This window comes from Mustela putorius, unplaced genomic scaffold (assembly GCF_011764305.1).
Source record: "Mustela putorius furo isolate JIRA1106 unplaced genomic scaffold, ASM1176430v1.1 tig00000127_pilon_pilon_pilon, whole genome shotgun sequence".
In the NCBI taxonomy this organism is placed as follows: Eukaryota; Metazoa; Chordata; class Mammalia; order Carnivora; family Mustelidae; genus Mustela; species Mustela putorius.
In genome coordinates this window covers 3,367,379-3,383,357 of record NW_025421288.1, presented here as the reverse complement: position 1 = coordinate 3,383,357, position 15,979 = coordinate 3,367,379, and the positions used below count along the sequence as shown (strand labels likewise).

The 15,979-nt window shown below is 37.4% G+C and overlaps 1 protein-coding gene and 2 pseudogenes across 1 annotated transcript; all 3 read left to right on the top strand.

Annotated features, from left to right (window-relative positions):
• The first annotated feature begins 2,632 nt into the window (after window positions 1-2,632).
• Window positions 2,633-3,583, top strand: LOC101687627 (annotated as a pseudogene).
• A 4,667-nt stretch (window positions 3,584-8,250) lies between these two features.
• Window positions 8,251-9,404, top strand: LOC101684454 (annotated as a pseudogene).
• A 3,569-nt stretch (window positions 9,405-12,973) lies between these two features.
• Window positions 12,974-15,740, top strand: LOC101684158 (olfactory receptor 5M3). Its single transcript, XM_004782234.2, has 2 exons — window positions 12,974-12,982; window positions 14,805-15,740. The coding sequence occupies exon 2, from the start codon at window positions 14,808-14,810 to the stop codon at window positions 15,738-15,740; it is 933 nt and encodes a 310-aa protein (XP_004782291.2). The 5' UTR covers window positions 12,974-12,982; window positions 14,805-14,807.
• Window positions 15,741-15,979: the final 239 nt, after the last annotated feature.

Below are 15,979 nucleotides of genomic sequence, written 5' to 3'. Positions count from 1 at the left end.
CTTCATTCCATTATCAAAACATTCTCTGTATCTCCAGTACACAGACTAGGAGTTTGCTAAGGCTGCCATAGGAAAATACGTCAGACTGTGATGTGTAAAGAACAAAAATTTATCTTCACAATTCTGGAGGCTGGAAGTCCAAGGTCAAAGCGCCAGCAATGCTGTTTTTTTTTTTTCCTGAGGACTCTCCTTTGGTTTGTAGAAGCTGTCATCTCCTTGTACTTGTCATGGTCCTCCCTCTGTGTGTGTTGTGTCCTACTCTCTACTTCTTATAAGGACACAAATCATCTTGGATTGGGACCTACACCTACGACATCATTGTAGTTTGATTTTCTCTTCACAGACTTTACCTTCAAATACAATCATATTCTGAACTGGGGGAGTCAGGACTTTGACATATAGATTTCAAGGAAACATGATTCAGCCCATAATGCAAAGTGACATGGTAATAGAATTGTGACCCAAAGTTGGGACAATGATGTAGAAAAAACTGTTTCAGAGAATTGAGTTAAGCTGAAAATCAACCTGGGAAACAGGATGCAACCTGAGTGTCCATGGAAGACATCGGTCTTACTGGACAGACTTCCCAATGTACAAAGGAAAACACTGAGCCTGAACATAAAGGAGGGAAATGCTACAGAGCGATGAGCTCCCATGTTTAGTGCTGACTGTGCTAGTTGTTGTTTCTCCAGAGGACTCATTCAGTGAAAAAAAAAAAAAAAAAGATCTAACAAAGTAATTGCCTCCTTCTCACCTATTTGTACAATCTCTTAGGAAAATGGAGTAAACAAACATGTACTATAAATTTGGTCTGCATTAATCACCAGAAGAGCCACTGATACTCCTTGTCAAGACAGTTCTTCCCCTGTAGCTAAGTAGGTTTCTTTATTCTGGGACTGTGTATAGCCCTGAGAACTCTGTACTTATTTGGGCAATCATATTCATTTTCAGAATTAGACTTATGATTTATAAAGGACTACATGGAAAAAAGAATGCCAATTACCAGGAAGGTACAGGCATTTAGGACTTCCGATATTGTTACTTATGAAAGTAATCAAGTAATGAGTCTAGAACATAAGGGAATCAAAATATATTGAATGGTATTCTCTAGAATTCTTCCGTTCACATGCCTGAGAGCCCACATTTATTGAGGGCTTGATACGGACTGTTCACAGTGCTATGCATACAACCTACTTTATTTTGTATAATCTTAAAAATAGTCCTGCCCATTTATGAAACATGTTTTTGTTTTATTTTGCTTGTTTTATCAGAACATGGGACTGTCCATAATATTTCCCTCTACCCTAAACCTGAGAAATAATCACTATCCATAATGATAAGGAATCAAACGCAGTGGGGTTGTGTGATGTTTAAATGTATTAGTATTTACAAAATATTTGGGTCAGAGCTTGGCCTATAAGACACACTAATATCTGTGCTTTATAAATTTTAATTCATTTCACCCTCTAAGCAATCCTATGGCATTCAATTCCTCATTATTTATACTCAAAGAATAGTTTACTGTGGGGTGTTCTTAGGGAATACAGATGACTCAATAGAGAAAAATTAACATGGGCATTTTAGTTAATATTACTAGTCTGAGTTTTTTTCCCAGCAAGCAACAGAAGTCAATTCCAGCTACCTTTAGCAAAACAAAACTGTTCTGGAAGGATACATAGTCTTCCAAATCCATGTGTAGCCAGAATACCAGGCTTAGAGAACAGATAACTATTCATGTTGTGGAGATAGGATAGCTCAAACTGCAGCATCGGTGTTCCTTTGCAGGATCAGTCTGCTCTTTCAGGCCCACTGCAATCAGTTTGATGCAAAAATATTTTGTTCACTGGAATCATTATTACATCCGATAATCAAGGGCAAGCATCTGATCCCACCCACTCCTCCCTGAAGCTAGGGTCTAGCTCCTCAGATTTCATTATGGAAACCAGAAGTGGAAGAGTAAGCGGATAGAATTCCCATCCTTCTCAACTCTATGCAATGGGAAATTCCCTCCCAAAGAATTCTAATGGGGTGCTACTGTCTGGGAATATTTAAAAGCCAGACAATGGCCAAAATGCAAATAAAACACATTCTTAAAAATAGCAAAGAAAGATCCCATGCTCCACCTGGAAAGTGCCTATTCTGTTTAGTCTGGGAGGTTAGGTAAGCATTGGACTAGCCTTACTTAATTGCTGAGAATTCTCTAGTAATGAATGTTAGGTTACACAAAAAGAATGAAGCCATTTGGGAAAATACTGTTCTTTGATACTTAGTTCTTTTATCTCCCTAAATTCCTTCTCTGCTCTTGTTAAAATAAGGGATAAAGAAATTCTTTAGTATGGAAGATTATATTTTGGGCCAGATATCTCCATAAAGTACATTTGTTCAATAAAAAGTGGAGAAGAGCGAAGAAAGAGGAAAGGAAACAGAGAAAGATAGGAGGGGAGAAGCACAATTAGAAGAAAGTGCAGAGAAAGGAGAGGGGATAAAACAAGACAAATAGAACCTATCCTGGAAGGTTGATACACCTAGGTTCTAAAGCCTTCCTGCGACTGAGCTTACCCCAGATGGAGATCAGTAGTCCTGGAGTTTAAAAAGAATATATAGTCCAATGTAAATGTAGAGTTTCCTTCTCTCACTAAAGGAAATGAGGAGGAGAAATTTCACCTCAGTGACTGAGTTCATTCTCCTTGGACTCACCAGTCACCTGGAACTGCAGAATGTCCTCTTCCTGCTGTTTCTGGCCATTTACATGGTCACAGTCGCAGGGAATGTTGGCATGATTGTCCTCATCCAGGTCAATGCCCAGCTCCACAAACCCATGTACTTTTTCCTGAGCCACTTGTCCTTTGTGGATCTGTGCTTCTCTTCCACAATGTGACTCCCCAAATGCTGGAGATCTTGTCGGAGAAGGAATTCATTTCCTATTCTGCTTGTCTGGTGCAGTGTTACTTCTTTATCGCCTTGGTCCCCGTGGAGATGTACATCCTGGCTGTGATGGCCTTTGATCGGTACATGGCCATCTGCAACCCTCTGCTGTATGGCAGCAAGATGTCCAAGAGTGTGTGCACCACCCTCATCACAGGGCCTTATGTGTATGGGGCACTCACAGGCCTCATGGAGACCATCTGGACCTACAACCTCTCCTTCTGTGGCCCCAGTGAAATTAGCCACTTCTACTGTGCTGACCCACCACTAATTAAGCTGGCCTGTTCTGACACTTCCAACAAGGAGCTGTCAATGTTTGTTGTGGCTGGATATAACCTTTCCTTTTCTCTGCTCATCATCTTGATTTCTTATGTTTATATTTTTCCTACTATGCTGAGGATTTGTTCCACAGAAGCCAGGCACAAATCTTTCTCTACCTGTGGCTCCCATCTCACAGCTGTCCACCATACTCTATGTGACCCTTTTCTTCATATGTCTCAGATGTCCCTCAAAGGAATCTGTGGAACAAAGTAAAATGGTAGCTGTATTTTATACAACGGTCATCCCCATGTTGAACCCTAGGATTTATAGCCTTAGGAATAAGGATGTGAAAGAAGCATTGACCAAAGAGTTGTTAATAAAACAAAGATTTTCTTAGAATCTATCACTATTCTTTTGGCCCCCCCATGTTTTTCTAAAGATTTTTCCAGCATTATAGGATGGAATCAATTTACTCTACTCTTATAATTGATGGCTAAGCTGAAATATCACCTCTTACAGCAAGTCTTCCCTAATACATTCAGGTTGTATAGGTACCATATGGTGCTTTACCCATGACCTTACCTTCTGGTGTATTTATAACATAGAACTATAATCTTATGTGTAGCATACCTCTGTTTCTTCCACTATTCTAGGAAGTTCAGAAAGGAAGAGACCATATCTTTTCATCTTTTTCTCTATTACCACAGCAAAGAACACCCATTCCATTTGTTTGTAGAATTCAGGTAGTAGGTTGGCCTGTATCCTTTGTTCCAGTTGAACCATTGGAAGCAATCTCCCAATTTCTTAAAGGGCCAAATGCTTATAAAATTGGCAAAAATGAAGAGGTTGCAGAACTTCAAATATGGAAAACTCACCAGATATGGTTGAGAATATATCAATAGAATATCATCTTCATCACCGCAGGTGGTTTTTTTAAATTTTTATTGTATTTCAGGCACGTAGTACTGGACACATAAATAGGTAGATGCATGTCAATGTCCATAGATGTTGATACAAAAGTCAAGAATTGTTGTGTTTTGCAATGCCTTTGAGACAGTGATCTTGTATAAGTCAGGTGCAGACCCATGAAAATTAGGGATAAGACTGAATCAACTTATATGTCTTCCAGCTTGAAAAACGGAGCTTAAAATATTAATTAATCTTAATTAGAGGAATAAAGTTATATGCTTTACCATATAGAGATTGTAAACTGAAATTTAACCCACCACATCTACAAACAATTCTCCAAACTAAAGCAATAAAAATGAAAACCGTATGTCTTGCATGATTAAATCATGCTAATTTTTCTCCTCTTCTATTAATAAAAACTGTTTATCCAGGAATTTGAATCTTTTTTTACAGTGTTAAACAATAAAGAAAAATCAACCATTATCTGGGAATTCAGCTGGGTGTTAGAGAAGTACTAATTTTTTTAGAGGAGGAGAAGCCCGTTTGGGGCTCATCAATGACATGTCAGTATGACATATGACATGTATCTTCCTTATTATCCCATTTTTTAAACAATATTTTCTTACTGAAAAATAGAAGGAACTTTCTCTATTAATATATAGAATTTTACTTAGGTAGTACAGATTGCTTGAAATATATGTTGTGACCCATGGTTATTATCACGGGAAACTAAGACCCAGCACCTCCCCCCCCCAACAAAGGTAACACAATAAACAGGATACAGACAAAACATTTTAAGAGAGGAAGAAAGTAAGATCTCAAGTTCTTCTAGCCCTTTTATTTTTTTAAGATTTTATTTATTTACTAGAGAAAGAGAGAGAGAAAGAGATAGCAAGAGAGAGCACCGAGCTGGGAGAAGAGGGAGAAACAGGCTCTCCTCAAACAGGGAGACCAACACAGGACTTGATTTCAGGACCCTGGGATCATGACCTGAGCTGAAGGCAGACACCTAACTGACTGAGCCACCCAAGCACCCCTATTTTATTTATGTTAAAAATCGTAATTCCTCTGAGAGTCATTTTGTTCTTGAGATTCATTTCCTACTGTAGATGATGCAATGTGTAACTTTTTAATGACCTCTACAGGTCTCTGTCTACACTCTCCAGTGAGAAAGCCCCATCATGGGAGATCCAATCCTTACAAGTCCTCCTGATTTATCCTTTGGTGATGACAGATGAGATGCTTCTGAGAACATTTTTTCCTCATGTACAAGTAGGTTCCTGCCCAGGCAGGTTCATGCACAAGGACAGCCTGTGTGTTTTTATGGAGTCAGTCTGAAGTGTTGGCCCTCTAGGTTGTCCTTGCAGTTCTGCAGAAGGAGAGAACGTTCTTGGAAAGGGTTATCAGGAAGTGGGATTAGAAGCTTTGTTGCAGCAACGCATGTCACTGTGTGATAGTCAGATAATTATGTTTCTGTTTTCTCTATTAAAGACATTCTGTCCTTTAGTAAAAAGTATCATTTTCCATTTCTCTCACTTTATCCATTGTCTGTCTCCTTCTTTCTCTTTGTCACCCCATACACATGTGCAGAGTCACTGATGGGAACTTTTACAAGTTCTACTGTCTGTGCTCAAACCAGCAATATGTTCAAGCACAATGACTGACAAGCCCACTTGCTCTGAAGACATTAAGAAATGACTCTGTACTGTTTAGAACCCACTACTCCTTTTCTGCCCCCTTCCTTCTACATCCTTGATGTTCGGAGCAAACCTAGAGAAAAGCTGGGAGAGCAATTTCACTCTACATGAGATTTTTCTATCGTTCTCTTCTTTGTTAAAAACAGTGCTCTGAAGATGTCTGTATGATGCTGGCAGGTTCGCTATGGGCCCAGACATTTCCAACGGGAAGCAATTATCTTGGTTTGCCTAAGACTGAGGTATTCCCCAGGATGCAAAACCAGGATATTCTTGGGCAGACTGGATGGCATTTGATCCGCTACACATTCTCCACCACAGACTGAACTGGTCACAGACATGGTGTCAACAGTTTGAACCCCTTTTTATTCCCCTGTCCAAATTTGTCATTAAACATCTACTAAAATTTAAGACCTTCCTGGAACTGGAGACTGAGCTCATATGGCTTGTCTTACTCACTGGTAACACTCCTCACTTCCTAATAGCATTTATCTTTTTCTTCTATGTTTTGATCACATTTGCCATAAGTGAAAAATAAGCAGTTAAAAATGCTCTCTTTACATATTACACATATGGTTTATTAATCATTCAATGTATCAGTGAATTTGTAAAAAGTGTTTAAGAGTGCTTGGATGAGTAGACTGAAACAAAAACAGGTTTCATAAATAAATAAAGCATAACTAGAATATTACTGCCAGTAAATGAGCTCAAAATATTTAAACTAGAGTATTAGAATGTCCTAGATGGCATCCAGAATACAGATTGCTAGTCATCTTAATTTTATATAGTCAACAACTAAAAATAACTTCCTCTTCAACTCTTTAAAAAATGTCCTTAGCTTTTGGTACGTTTTAGACATGGCATTACTTTAAGCTTAAATACTCATAGAAGAGTATGGTAGGCCCTCACTTAGTATTTCATTGTTCTTATTTTATTCAATGTTCTAAGGCAGAAAGAAAGGAAGAAAGAAATTGCCATAGAATTTCTTAATGCTTCAAGATCCAAGGGAGGGGACGCCTGGGTGGCTCAGTGGGTTAAGCCGCTGCCTTCGGCTCGGGTTGTGATCTCAGGGTCCCGGGATCAAGTCCCACATCAAGCTCTCTGCTCAGCAGGGAGCCTGCTTCCCTCTCTCTCTCTCTCTCTCTCTCTGCCTGCCTCTCTGTCTACTTGTGATCTCTCTCTGTCAAATAAATAAATAAAATATTAAAAAAAAAATCCAAGGGAGAAGGACTTTCTAAAAGTATGGAGGAGATGCTTGAAAAAGGTGGTGATGCTTGAATTTATTCTTATTAGGTTTGTTTGCAATGTGGATGAATGCTGACAATGATTCAATTCTTGATTAGGTTGATTTTCAAAATTTTAAAAATATTAAACCAATATTAAACCAACCAAAAATATTAAACCAATATTAAACCAACCAAAAAGATTTTCCTTTTTGGGATAAGGACAATTGGTTTATAGTAAACCATTTTATACAGTTGTAGTAAGCCATTTTTTGAAAAACAGTTCAATGTAGAAGATTCAGAAATGGATGCTGAACTTTCTGATTATGAAATAACATTTCTTTGTGGCTTTGAGTAAATTTCTCTATATTATAGACCTTCAAAACTCTATAAATATAGTGAATAAAAAGTGTACACACATTTTAAAATGTGGAGCTTTCAGGAAATAACAAGAACATTCTCCTTCTGGTGTTTTTTGTTGTTGTTGTTGTTTTTTATTTTGTTTTGTTTTGGTTTTTTTTTGAGAGGGGAGAGAGGAAAGGGAGGGGTAGCAGGTAAGGGAGGAAGAGAGAGAATCTTAAGCCAGTTCATTCCAGATGAAGATTCTGACCAGGGCTTATTCAGTTACTGGAAGGAAGGTCTCCCAGTAACATCTGCATTAGCCTGCTATATGAATAAGAAATCAACTTTTACTGTGCAAAACCACCAAGATTTCAGAGATTGTTATGACTGCTAGTATTATTTTCTTTAATATTTATTTATTCATTTTAGAGAGAGGGAGGGGAGGGGTAGTAGGAGGAGAGTAAATCCAAACCAGACTCCCATATGAAGTTGGAGACTGATGCTGGCCTCGATCTCACAACCCTGATCTGAAATCAAGAGTCAGTCACTTAACTGACTGAACCACACAGACACCCCTCCTAAAATATTTGTGTCTACAAGAATAAGTATCCCATGTTCTGTTGGTGTATTTCTATAATTTTATACTATTTTTCTATTTTCTCTGTAAAAAGTCTCATACAGAATTACATGCATAAGAGAAAGAGATACTGCTAAGAAAAGATGCCTGAGAAAGAAAAAAGAAAAAGGAAAAAAGAAAACTAGCAGAGGAATCAAAAGAGAATGGGTTAAGAAATGATATTATACAATAAGCACAGCTATATTTGGTCAGTGTATTTTGTGATTTCTGTTTATTTTATTAGATAACGTGCATCTTTACCTGGATCAGATTTAAGAAAATGCTCAATTTTACTGATGTGACAGAATTTGTTCTTTTGGGATTAACCAGTCGTCCTGAACTACAGCTCCTTTTATTTGCGGTGTTCTTTTTTATTTTTTTATTTTTTAAAAGATTTTATTTATTTATTTGACAGAGAGAAATCACAAGTAGACAGAGAGGCAGGCAGAGAGAGAGACAGGGAAGCAGGCTCCCTGCTGAGCAGAGAGCCCGATGCGGGACTCGATCCCAGGACCCTGAGATCATGACCTGAGCCGAAGGCAGCGGCTTAACCCACTGAGCCACCCAGGCGCCCCTCTTTGCAGTGTTCTTACTGGTCTACATTATCACACTGATTGGGAACATTGGCATGATCATACTAATCAGGATCAGTCCCCAGGTCAACATCCCCATGTACTTTTTCCTCAGTCACTTATCTTTTGCAGATGTGTGGTTCTCCTCTGATGTCATGCTGAAGATGTTAGAAAATCTAGTAGCTGAGATCAAAACCATTTCCTATCCTGGCTGTATAATGCGGTGCTTTCTCTTCATTGCCTTTATCCACTTAGAGGTGTTCATCCTTGCCGTGATGGCCTTTGACAGATACATGGTGATTGGCAACCCTCTGCTCTATAGCAGCCGGATGTCAGGGACCATCTGTATTTGACTAATCTCTTTTCCTTATCTATATGGCTTCTTCATTAGTTGATCTCAACACTGTGGACCCATGGTTTGTACTTCTGTGGGAACATTAAGATCAACCACTTCTACTGTGCAGACCCAGCCCTCATCAAAATGGCCTGTGCAGGAAACTTCATCAAAGAATCCACCAAGTGCACCTTGGTAGGTCTCAACTTCTCTTATTCCTTGCTAATCATTATCATCTCCTACATATTTATCCTCATTGCCATCTTAAGGATGCGCTCTGCAGAAGGAAGAAAGAAAGCCTTCTCCACATGTGCTTCCCACTTGACAGCTGTCACTATATTTTATGGAACCCTATTCTTCATGTACCTCAGAAGTCCAACGGAAGAGTCTGTGGAATAGGGCAAGATGGTGGCTGTGTTTTACACCACAGTAATTCCTATGTTGAATCCCATGATCTACAGTCTCAGGAACCAAGATGTAAAGGAGGCCATGAGCAAAGCAGTCAGTAGAACAATTTTAACTAAATAAAGCAGAAACTTCAAATGCAGGATGAGACCCGTAGTTCACTAGAAGTGTAAATTGACTTTCAAATCATTCTGAGAAAATTTGTTATTTCTGTTTTCAATAAATAGACGAAGAATACAGAATTGAGACGGGAGTAATAGCACCAAGAAAAGGGAAGCCTATTGTAGACCAGACTCTCTGGGTCTCTGAGACCTGAGATAATAAGATGTGTTGACGACAGCATCCACTCTTTCCCTTTCACCCAGTGTCAAATTCAGTAGTTCATTTTGTGATTGGGAATGTTTGTTCATGGCTTCTCAGTACCTCACAAGTCACTCTTTCGAGTATGATTTTAAAAGAACTGTAATGGTCTCTTCTTGCACCTAGAATAGGGATTGAGATGATAGGTTATTATTTTAAAATGCTTCAGTTGAATATAATTTCACCAGGAGGCATTGTTAAAATTGGAGATGACATCCCTGACAATTGGATATTTTATGTAGAATATGATATCATAAGATTTATATAACCATGGTAATTAATGTAACTTTATACTAGATGAGTGTCTGCCTTTCAAATATATAATAATTAATTCAATAAACTTCATTTCAAGTGAACAAACTTGACATCCTATGGTATCCATTTAAGATCCATTTTATGTCTTTTCTTACAATGACTATCAGAAGGTGATAACACAATCTCAGTGAGTTTGGAACTTGGATTGTATTTCAATAAATATATTTCAACAAGTTACCTATAGAAAATTTGGGGGAGTATAAAGATAGCTTTATTCTTCCTTTTTTCTTTTATGTTTTTTTAAATAGTTCAGTTGGGTTTGGTGGCAGTAAGAAACTATCGAACCCTTAGTGTTTCTAGCACTTGCCTTTGTATCTTGTCATAAGTCTCATATCAGACTCTCAACTGAACATACCATTGTTCATATATAACACATGGTCTATCTTTTTTTAGAATATTATTGCCTCAGTTTCAAAAATGCTTTTTTTTAAAAAATTAAAGATTATAAGGCATAAACAGCTAAATGCTATTGTGATGTACAAAATCTATAATCTTTTATATGCTTGCACATGTATGCATATGTGTTTCACAAGTATACACATGTATGTGTATGCATATTTGTGTAGTGTGTATGTATATGTGTGTGTTTCAGAGTAGTCAACTTGATAGAACTTTCTAGGAGTTCTTAGTGAAGAATTTCCTTTAGAATCCAACTTGTTGTCACACCTCTATTTGTGTACTAACATCTCTATCCCTCTAATTATAAAATACCGAAAATATTGTATATAAATTTGCTTTTATTTATCTAGTTCTATTTTTTAGCATTCTAAACTGCTGTTTAATCAGTTAACTCATTCCTCTAGCAAGTTTTAGCTGAGTGTATATTATATACCTGGCACAGTGTTAGGTATTTGTTATCAATGAACCAAACAGAAAAAGAAATCCTTGGTCTCATGAAGCTTATATTCCAGTGGTGTAAGGCATACAAAAACAATTATCATAGAATACAAGTAAATCATGTAATAAGTTAGTAATTGTATGGCAAAATCTGAAAAAAATTATTGTGGGATAATAAAAGGGTCTCTGACTAAAGCATGAGAATAAAGATAACTTTTAATTGAGAAAGTGACAGTAAGTCTAAGGACAGACCACCCTGAACAGGTCTGATCTTGTCTGATCTCAAAAGCTAAACAGGGTTGGGCCTGGTTAGTACTTGGATGGGAGAAGTTGACAGTAGCAAAAACCTCATGAAAGAGGTCTAGATAGTAGCTCTGCACATGTGCTTATATGTGTGTGGGGAGGTAGTGCTCTAAGCACAAGAAACATCTAGAAAAGAGTTTAAATGCAAATATTCACTGAATATTCAAGGAAAAATTGGAAGCCATTGTTGTTAGAACCCAGGAATATGAGAAAAGTAATATAATATGAGATCAAAGGCATAACAGGGTCTTAGTATAAGCGATATGAACTAAGTTGTATGAAATACAGGGGAGGAGATTGCTAATTTTACATAGGGACCCTCAAGGAAATGTTTAAAAGAAAAGTTTTTCATGACCCATATAGGTAGATAATTGCATTAAATAATCTTTGTGGTCTGGAGAGATCTCTGGTTAGAATAATAAAAACTCAACTTTCTTTCTCTGTGCAAGTTGTCCTATCTGGATTTCTCCATGCTAAGTGCGAAGTTGTCCTGGCTTTTTATACTGAGAACCACCTTTTAACATAAAACCTAGAGCAATCACATCAGGCTTTTTAGTGTCTTGTAGAGGCTGGCCTTAAAAATTAAACTTAGCGCAATATTTGAGGGGATGAAATATAATTAACTTCTCATTGAGAGAAATTCTGGGTCAGAGGTAGGTTACTGTTTATGATATAGGCCCAAGACTTCTGTGGACAGTAAACCTTTGGTCCTAAGTAGCAAACTTATTCTCTCAAGTAACAGTTACTCTCAAGACCCACACAGAGCTGTAACTCATATATGTTTAATCAACACTCCTCAATTCCAAAGTATGGTTTCATGGTAAGCCTGGAGCGTCTCGACACTATTCTGAGAAATATCTAGGTGATAGTTAGACATGTGCTTCTCTTAGTTATAGAGTTCACCTATTGAAAAGATTATCATATCACCATTTTCTTTAGTCAAAAAAATATTTCTTGTATATCTACCATGTGCCTCCATCCTAGGTAGGGCCATGAACAAGGCAATTGCTCTACTGAAAATCTTCTTGCAGTTCGAGAAGAAGAATGGATTTGGTGGAAAACCAGCAATTCCTCCACTGATCTCAATAAGCTGAAATAGGCTCTTGTTGCAGAAACAACTTGGAGGGCATACATTGCCAGGCACTCAAGCAAAGTGATCAAATACGTATTTTTAGCTAAAGAACGAACATATTTTTGTTCCTTCAAGTTCATAAAGACTTTGATAAAATATATTCTATAGAATATATTATATACACCAGTCATATAGTAGACATGGGAGTCATTTTGGATCAGTAGTTGAGATTTTTGATCTGCACAATTAATAGTTACCTTTGGGATTGAGATGAGTAGTTGTACAAACTCTAGACTCAAAGTCTGGAATCAGGAACCTAGTCCCCAATTCATTAGAAATATGACCTTGAGCAAGTCACTGAAACTCTCTAAGCTCTGTCTCTTGACTGTAAAATAGATATCATAATAATGATGGTGGTGGTGAAAATTAAGTTAGCAAATGTAACATATGCTTTATTGTTGTTGTTAACTTTCTCATGTTCTTATTCATAAAGTGAAAGATGTGAAACAGATACATTTTCCTGCTCTGATATTATACAATTTTCATTGTAGGGAATGATGCTACCTGTTTCACCTTTCACTGGAAAAGCCCAGTGGCACAGACCAAGGACTGCAGAACATAAGACTGCCTTGTGCAGACTGAGTGACACCATCACCCAGTTGAAAATGATGCAAACCCAAAGCAAATTGTGTTCTTGGATCCCAGAAGATCAAAATAACTTGAATTTGGGGAAAAACCAAATTGTGCAAACCTACTATTAAAAACCAAAACTCAACAGTGTGGACTTTCCTCTAGAGGGTTACTTGCCCCCAGGGTTCTGGGTAGGCAAAGCTTCTTAATTGGTTCTTCTTCCCCCTCCCCCGTCCCCCACCCCCTTAAGGCAAAGATTTAAGGGAAACTTCTCTTGTGGACTTTCAGGTTCTCTTTTACCTGGTATACATTGCTTATCATCTCTCATGTAGCATTTTCTTTTCACTTCTGCATTCTTACTGGGAATATTTCTCCTCATTCTCAGGTTGGTATAAAAATATATTTATCCAAATCTGTCAGACTAAATTTGCATCTCAGATTTTAACTTCTCTTATTTTTTTTTTTAATTTTATTTATTTGTTTGCAAGAGAGAGCAGGAGCAAGAAAAAGCTAGATAGCAGGAACAAGGGGAGCAGCTGAGGGGGAGGGAGAAGCAGACTCCCTGCTGAGCAGGGAGCCCAAAGCAGGGCTGGATCCAAGGATCCTGGGATCATGACTCCCGCAGAAGGCAGTCACCCAACTGGCTGAGCCATTAGGTGCCCCTATCTTCTCTTATTCTTTATAATTACCATTAGTTATACTATACATGATATCTGTGTGTGAAGGTGTCTATTTATGCACATGGAAGTGACTGAGAAATGGAAAGGAGGGAGGAAAGAGACAGATACAGAGAGAGAAAGATATTTTCTACAGAGATTTGATCATTTGATTATTACAAACTACTAATGGAAACTATAATTTCCAGGAGTGCATTTAGTAATAATTGTGCTCTGTATTTATTATGTGTGAATATGTAATGTCTTTTCATACTTATAATTAAACAATGAAATGAGTATTATTGTTACTGTCACATCATATTAAGGCATAGATAAATGAAAGGCAAAGAAAACAAATATAAAACCAGTTCAAGTTCTTACATCATGGAGCCAGAATTCAACACAAGTCTAACAACAAAAACAGAATTCTTTACTGAGAATACTGAATATTTTCTCATGCCTGGTCTTGTGGGGAAAAAAAATCTGTATTTACTGATATAATTTGAAATATAGAGTGATGCAATAGGGGAATCTCCATAAATAATAGTCAATAATATTTAGTAGATTATAATTATATGCTAAGGAGTCCACATCCAGGGAATATGTATAAATTAATGAATGTAGTTAAGTACTTTACCCCTTTCTACCTGGCTTTGATGACCAATGTGATCAGTTTGCGCTCTTTAATTTAAGTGGGTGGAAGCATGAGATTAGATTAAAAATAATATTTTCTCAAACATTTAGGGCTGGTAAATTATTTGATTAAGTGGCTTCCATCCCTAATCATGGAGAATATGCTTATAATGAAGAAGTGATGAGGTAAGAAATTATTTTACATTGGGTTGAAGAGAGAATTATGAGCCTTCATAAATATCTTAAAATATGAAACCTCCAAACATACCAATATTGGAAACAAGAGATGTCTAATAGTCTCAGAGGGGTCTGTGTGTGGCTCAGGTCCTGAACTCAGGGTCCTTGGATCAAGCACCACATAGGGCTGTGTTTAGTGGTGAATCTGCTTGGGATTCACTCTTTCTGTCTGCCCCTCCCTCTGCTCATGCTCTCTCTGAAATAAGTAAAAAAAAAAAAAAAAAAAAAAAATCTTAGAAATATAAGTAGTCTTGGCAGTTTGACTAAGCACAATATTTAGTAGCAGTATGTTTCAGTCACAATATTCATATAACTGTTATGTACTAGGGCATCTTAGTAACTTTCAGTCATAGTGAATAAAGAAATATAAAAGAGGCATGGATAAAAATATAAATTAAGAAATAAACAACACTTGATTTTTAAATTTATTTCCTCCTAGTTATCCCTGAGATTTATAACAAATATTGACTTGGAGTTGAGAAAATGCTCAATTTCACCGATGTGACAGAGTTTATTCTTTTGGGACTAACCAGTCGTCAGGAATGGCAAGTTCTCTTCTTCATCATTTTTCTTATGGTCTATGTTGTCACCATAGTGGGCAATATTGGCATGATCATGTTAATTAAGGTCAGTCCACAGCTTAATAGCCCCATGTACTTTTTCCTCAGTCATTTGTCATTTGTGGATGTCTGGTTTTCTTCCAATGTGACCCCCAAAATGTTGGAAAATCTGTTATCAGAAACAAAAACTATTTCTTATGCCGGTTGTTTGGTACAGTGTTTCTTCTTCATTGCCCTCGTCCATGTAGAAGTTTTTATTCTTGCTGTGATGGCCTTTGATAGGTACATGGCAATTGGGAAACCTCTGCTTTATGGCAGCAAAATGTCTAGGGCGGTCTGTATGCGACTGATTTCTTTCCCCTATATATATGGCTTTCTGACTAGTCTGGCTGCAACCCTGTGGACATATGGCTTGTCCTTTTGTGGGAATATTGAGATCAACCACTTCTACTGTGCAGACCCACCTCTCATCAAAATGGCATGCTCAGGGACTTTTGTAAAAGAATACACGATGATCATACTTGCAGGCATTAATTTCACATATTCTCTGACTGTGGTGACCATTTCGTATCTGTTCATTCTCATTGCCATTCTACGGATGCACTCAGCGGAAGGGAGGCAGAAGGCCTTTTCCACCTGTGGCTCCCACTTGACAGCGGTCATCATATTTTATGGGACTCTCATATTCATGTATCTCAGACGTCCTACAGAGGAATCTGTGGAGCAGGGGAAAATGGTGGCTGTGTTTTACACCACAGTGATCCCCATGCTGAATCCCATGATCTACAGTCTGAGGAATAAAGATGTGAAAGAAGCCATGAAAAAAGTTATCAGCAGAACATGTTTAACAAAATAAAATACAATTTTGTTAATATTGTCTTATGTGATCCATAAGAATTTGTCAATAGATTGTGGTTCAGCATATCAATAACTTTCACAAAAACTAGATTATTTCATGCATTAATTATAAAAAAAGAGAAAGACTCAAACCCAGTGGGAAAAAAAGGAGACAAATCAACGCTATTGATGTGAGTAGTAAGGATTTGTTAAAATTTTTTAAAAAATTAATTAATTGGAAAGTTTGTTTGAGCCAAA

Excerpts from the sequence above, each read along its gene's own strand:
- LOC101684158 (XM_004782234.2), top strand. The coding sequence starts at position 14,808 with ATGCTCAATTTCACCGATGTGACAGAGTTTATTCTTTTGGGACTAACC.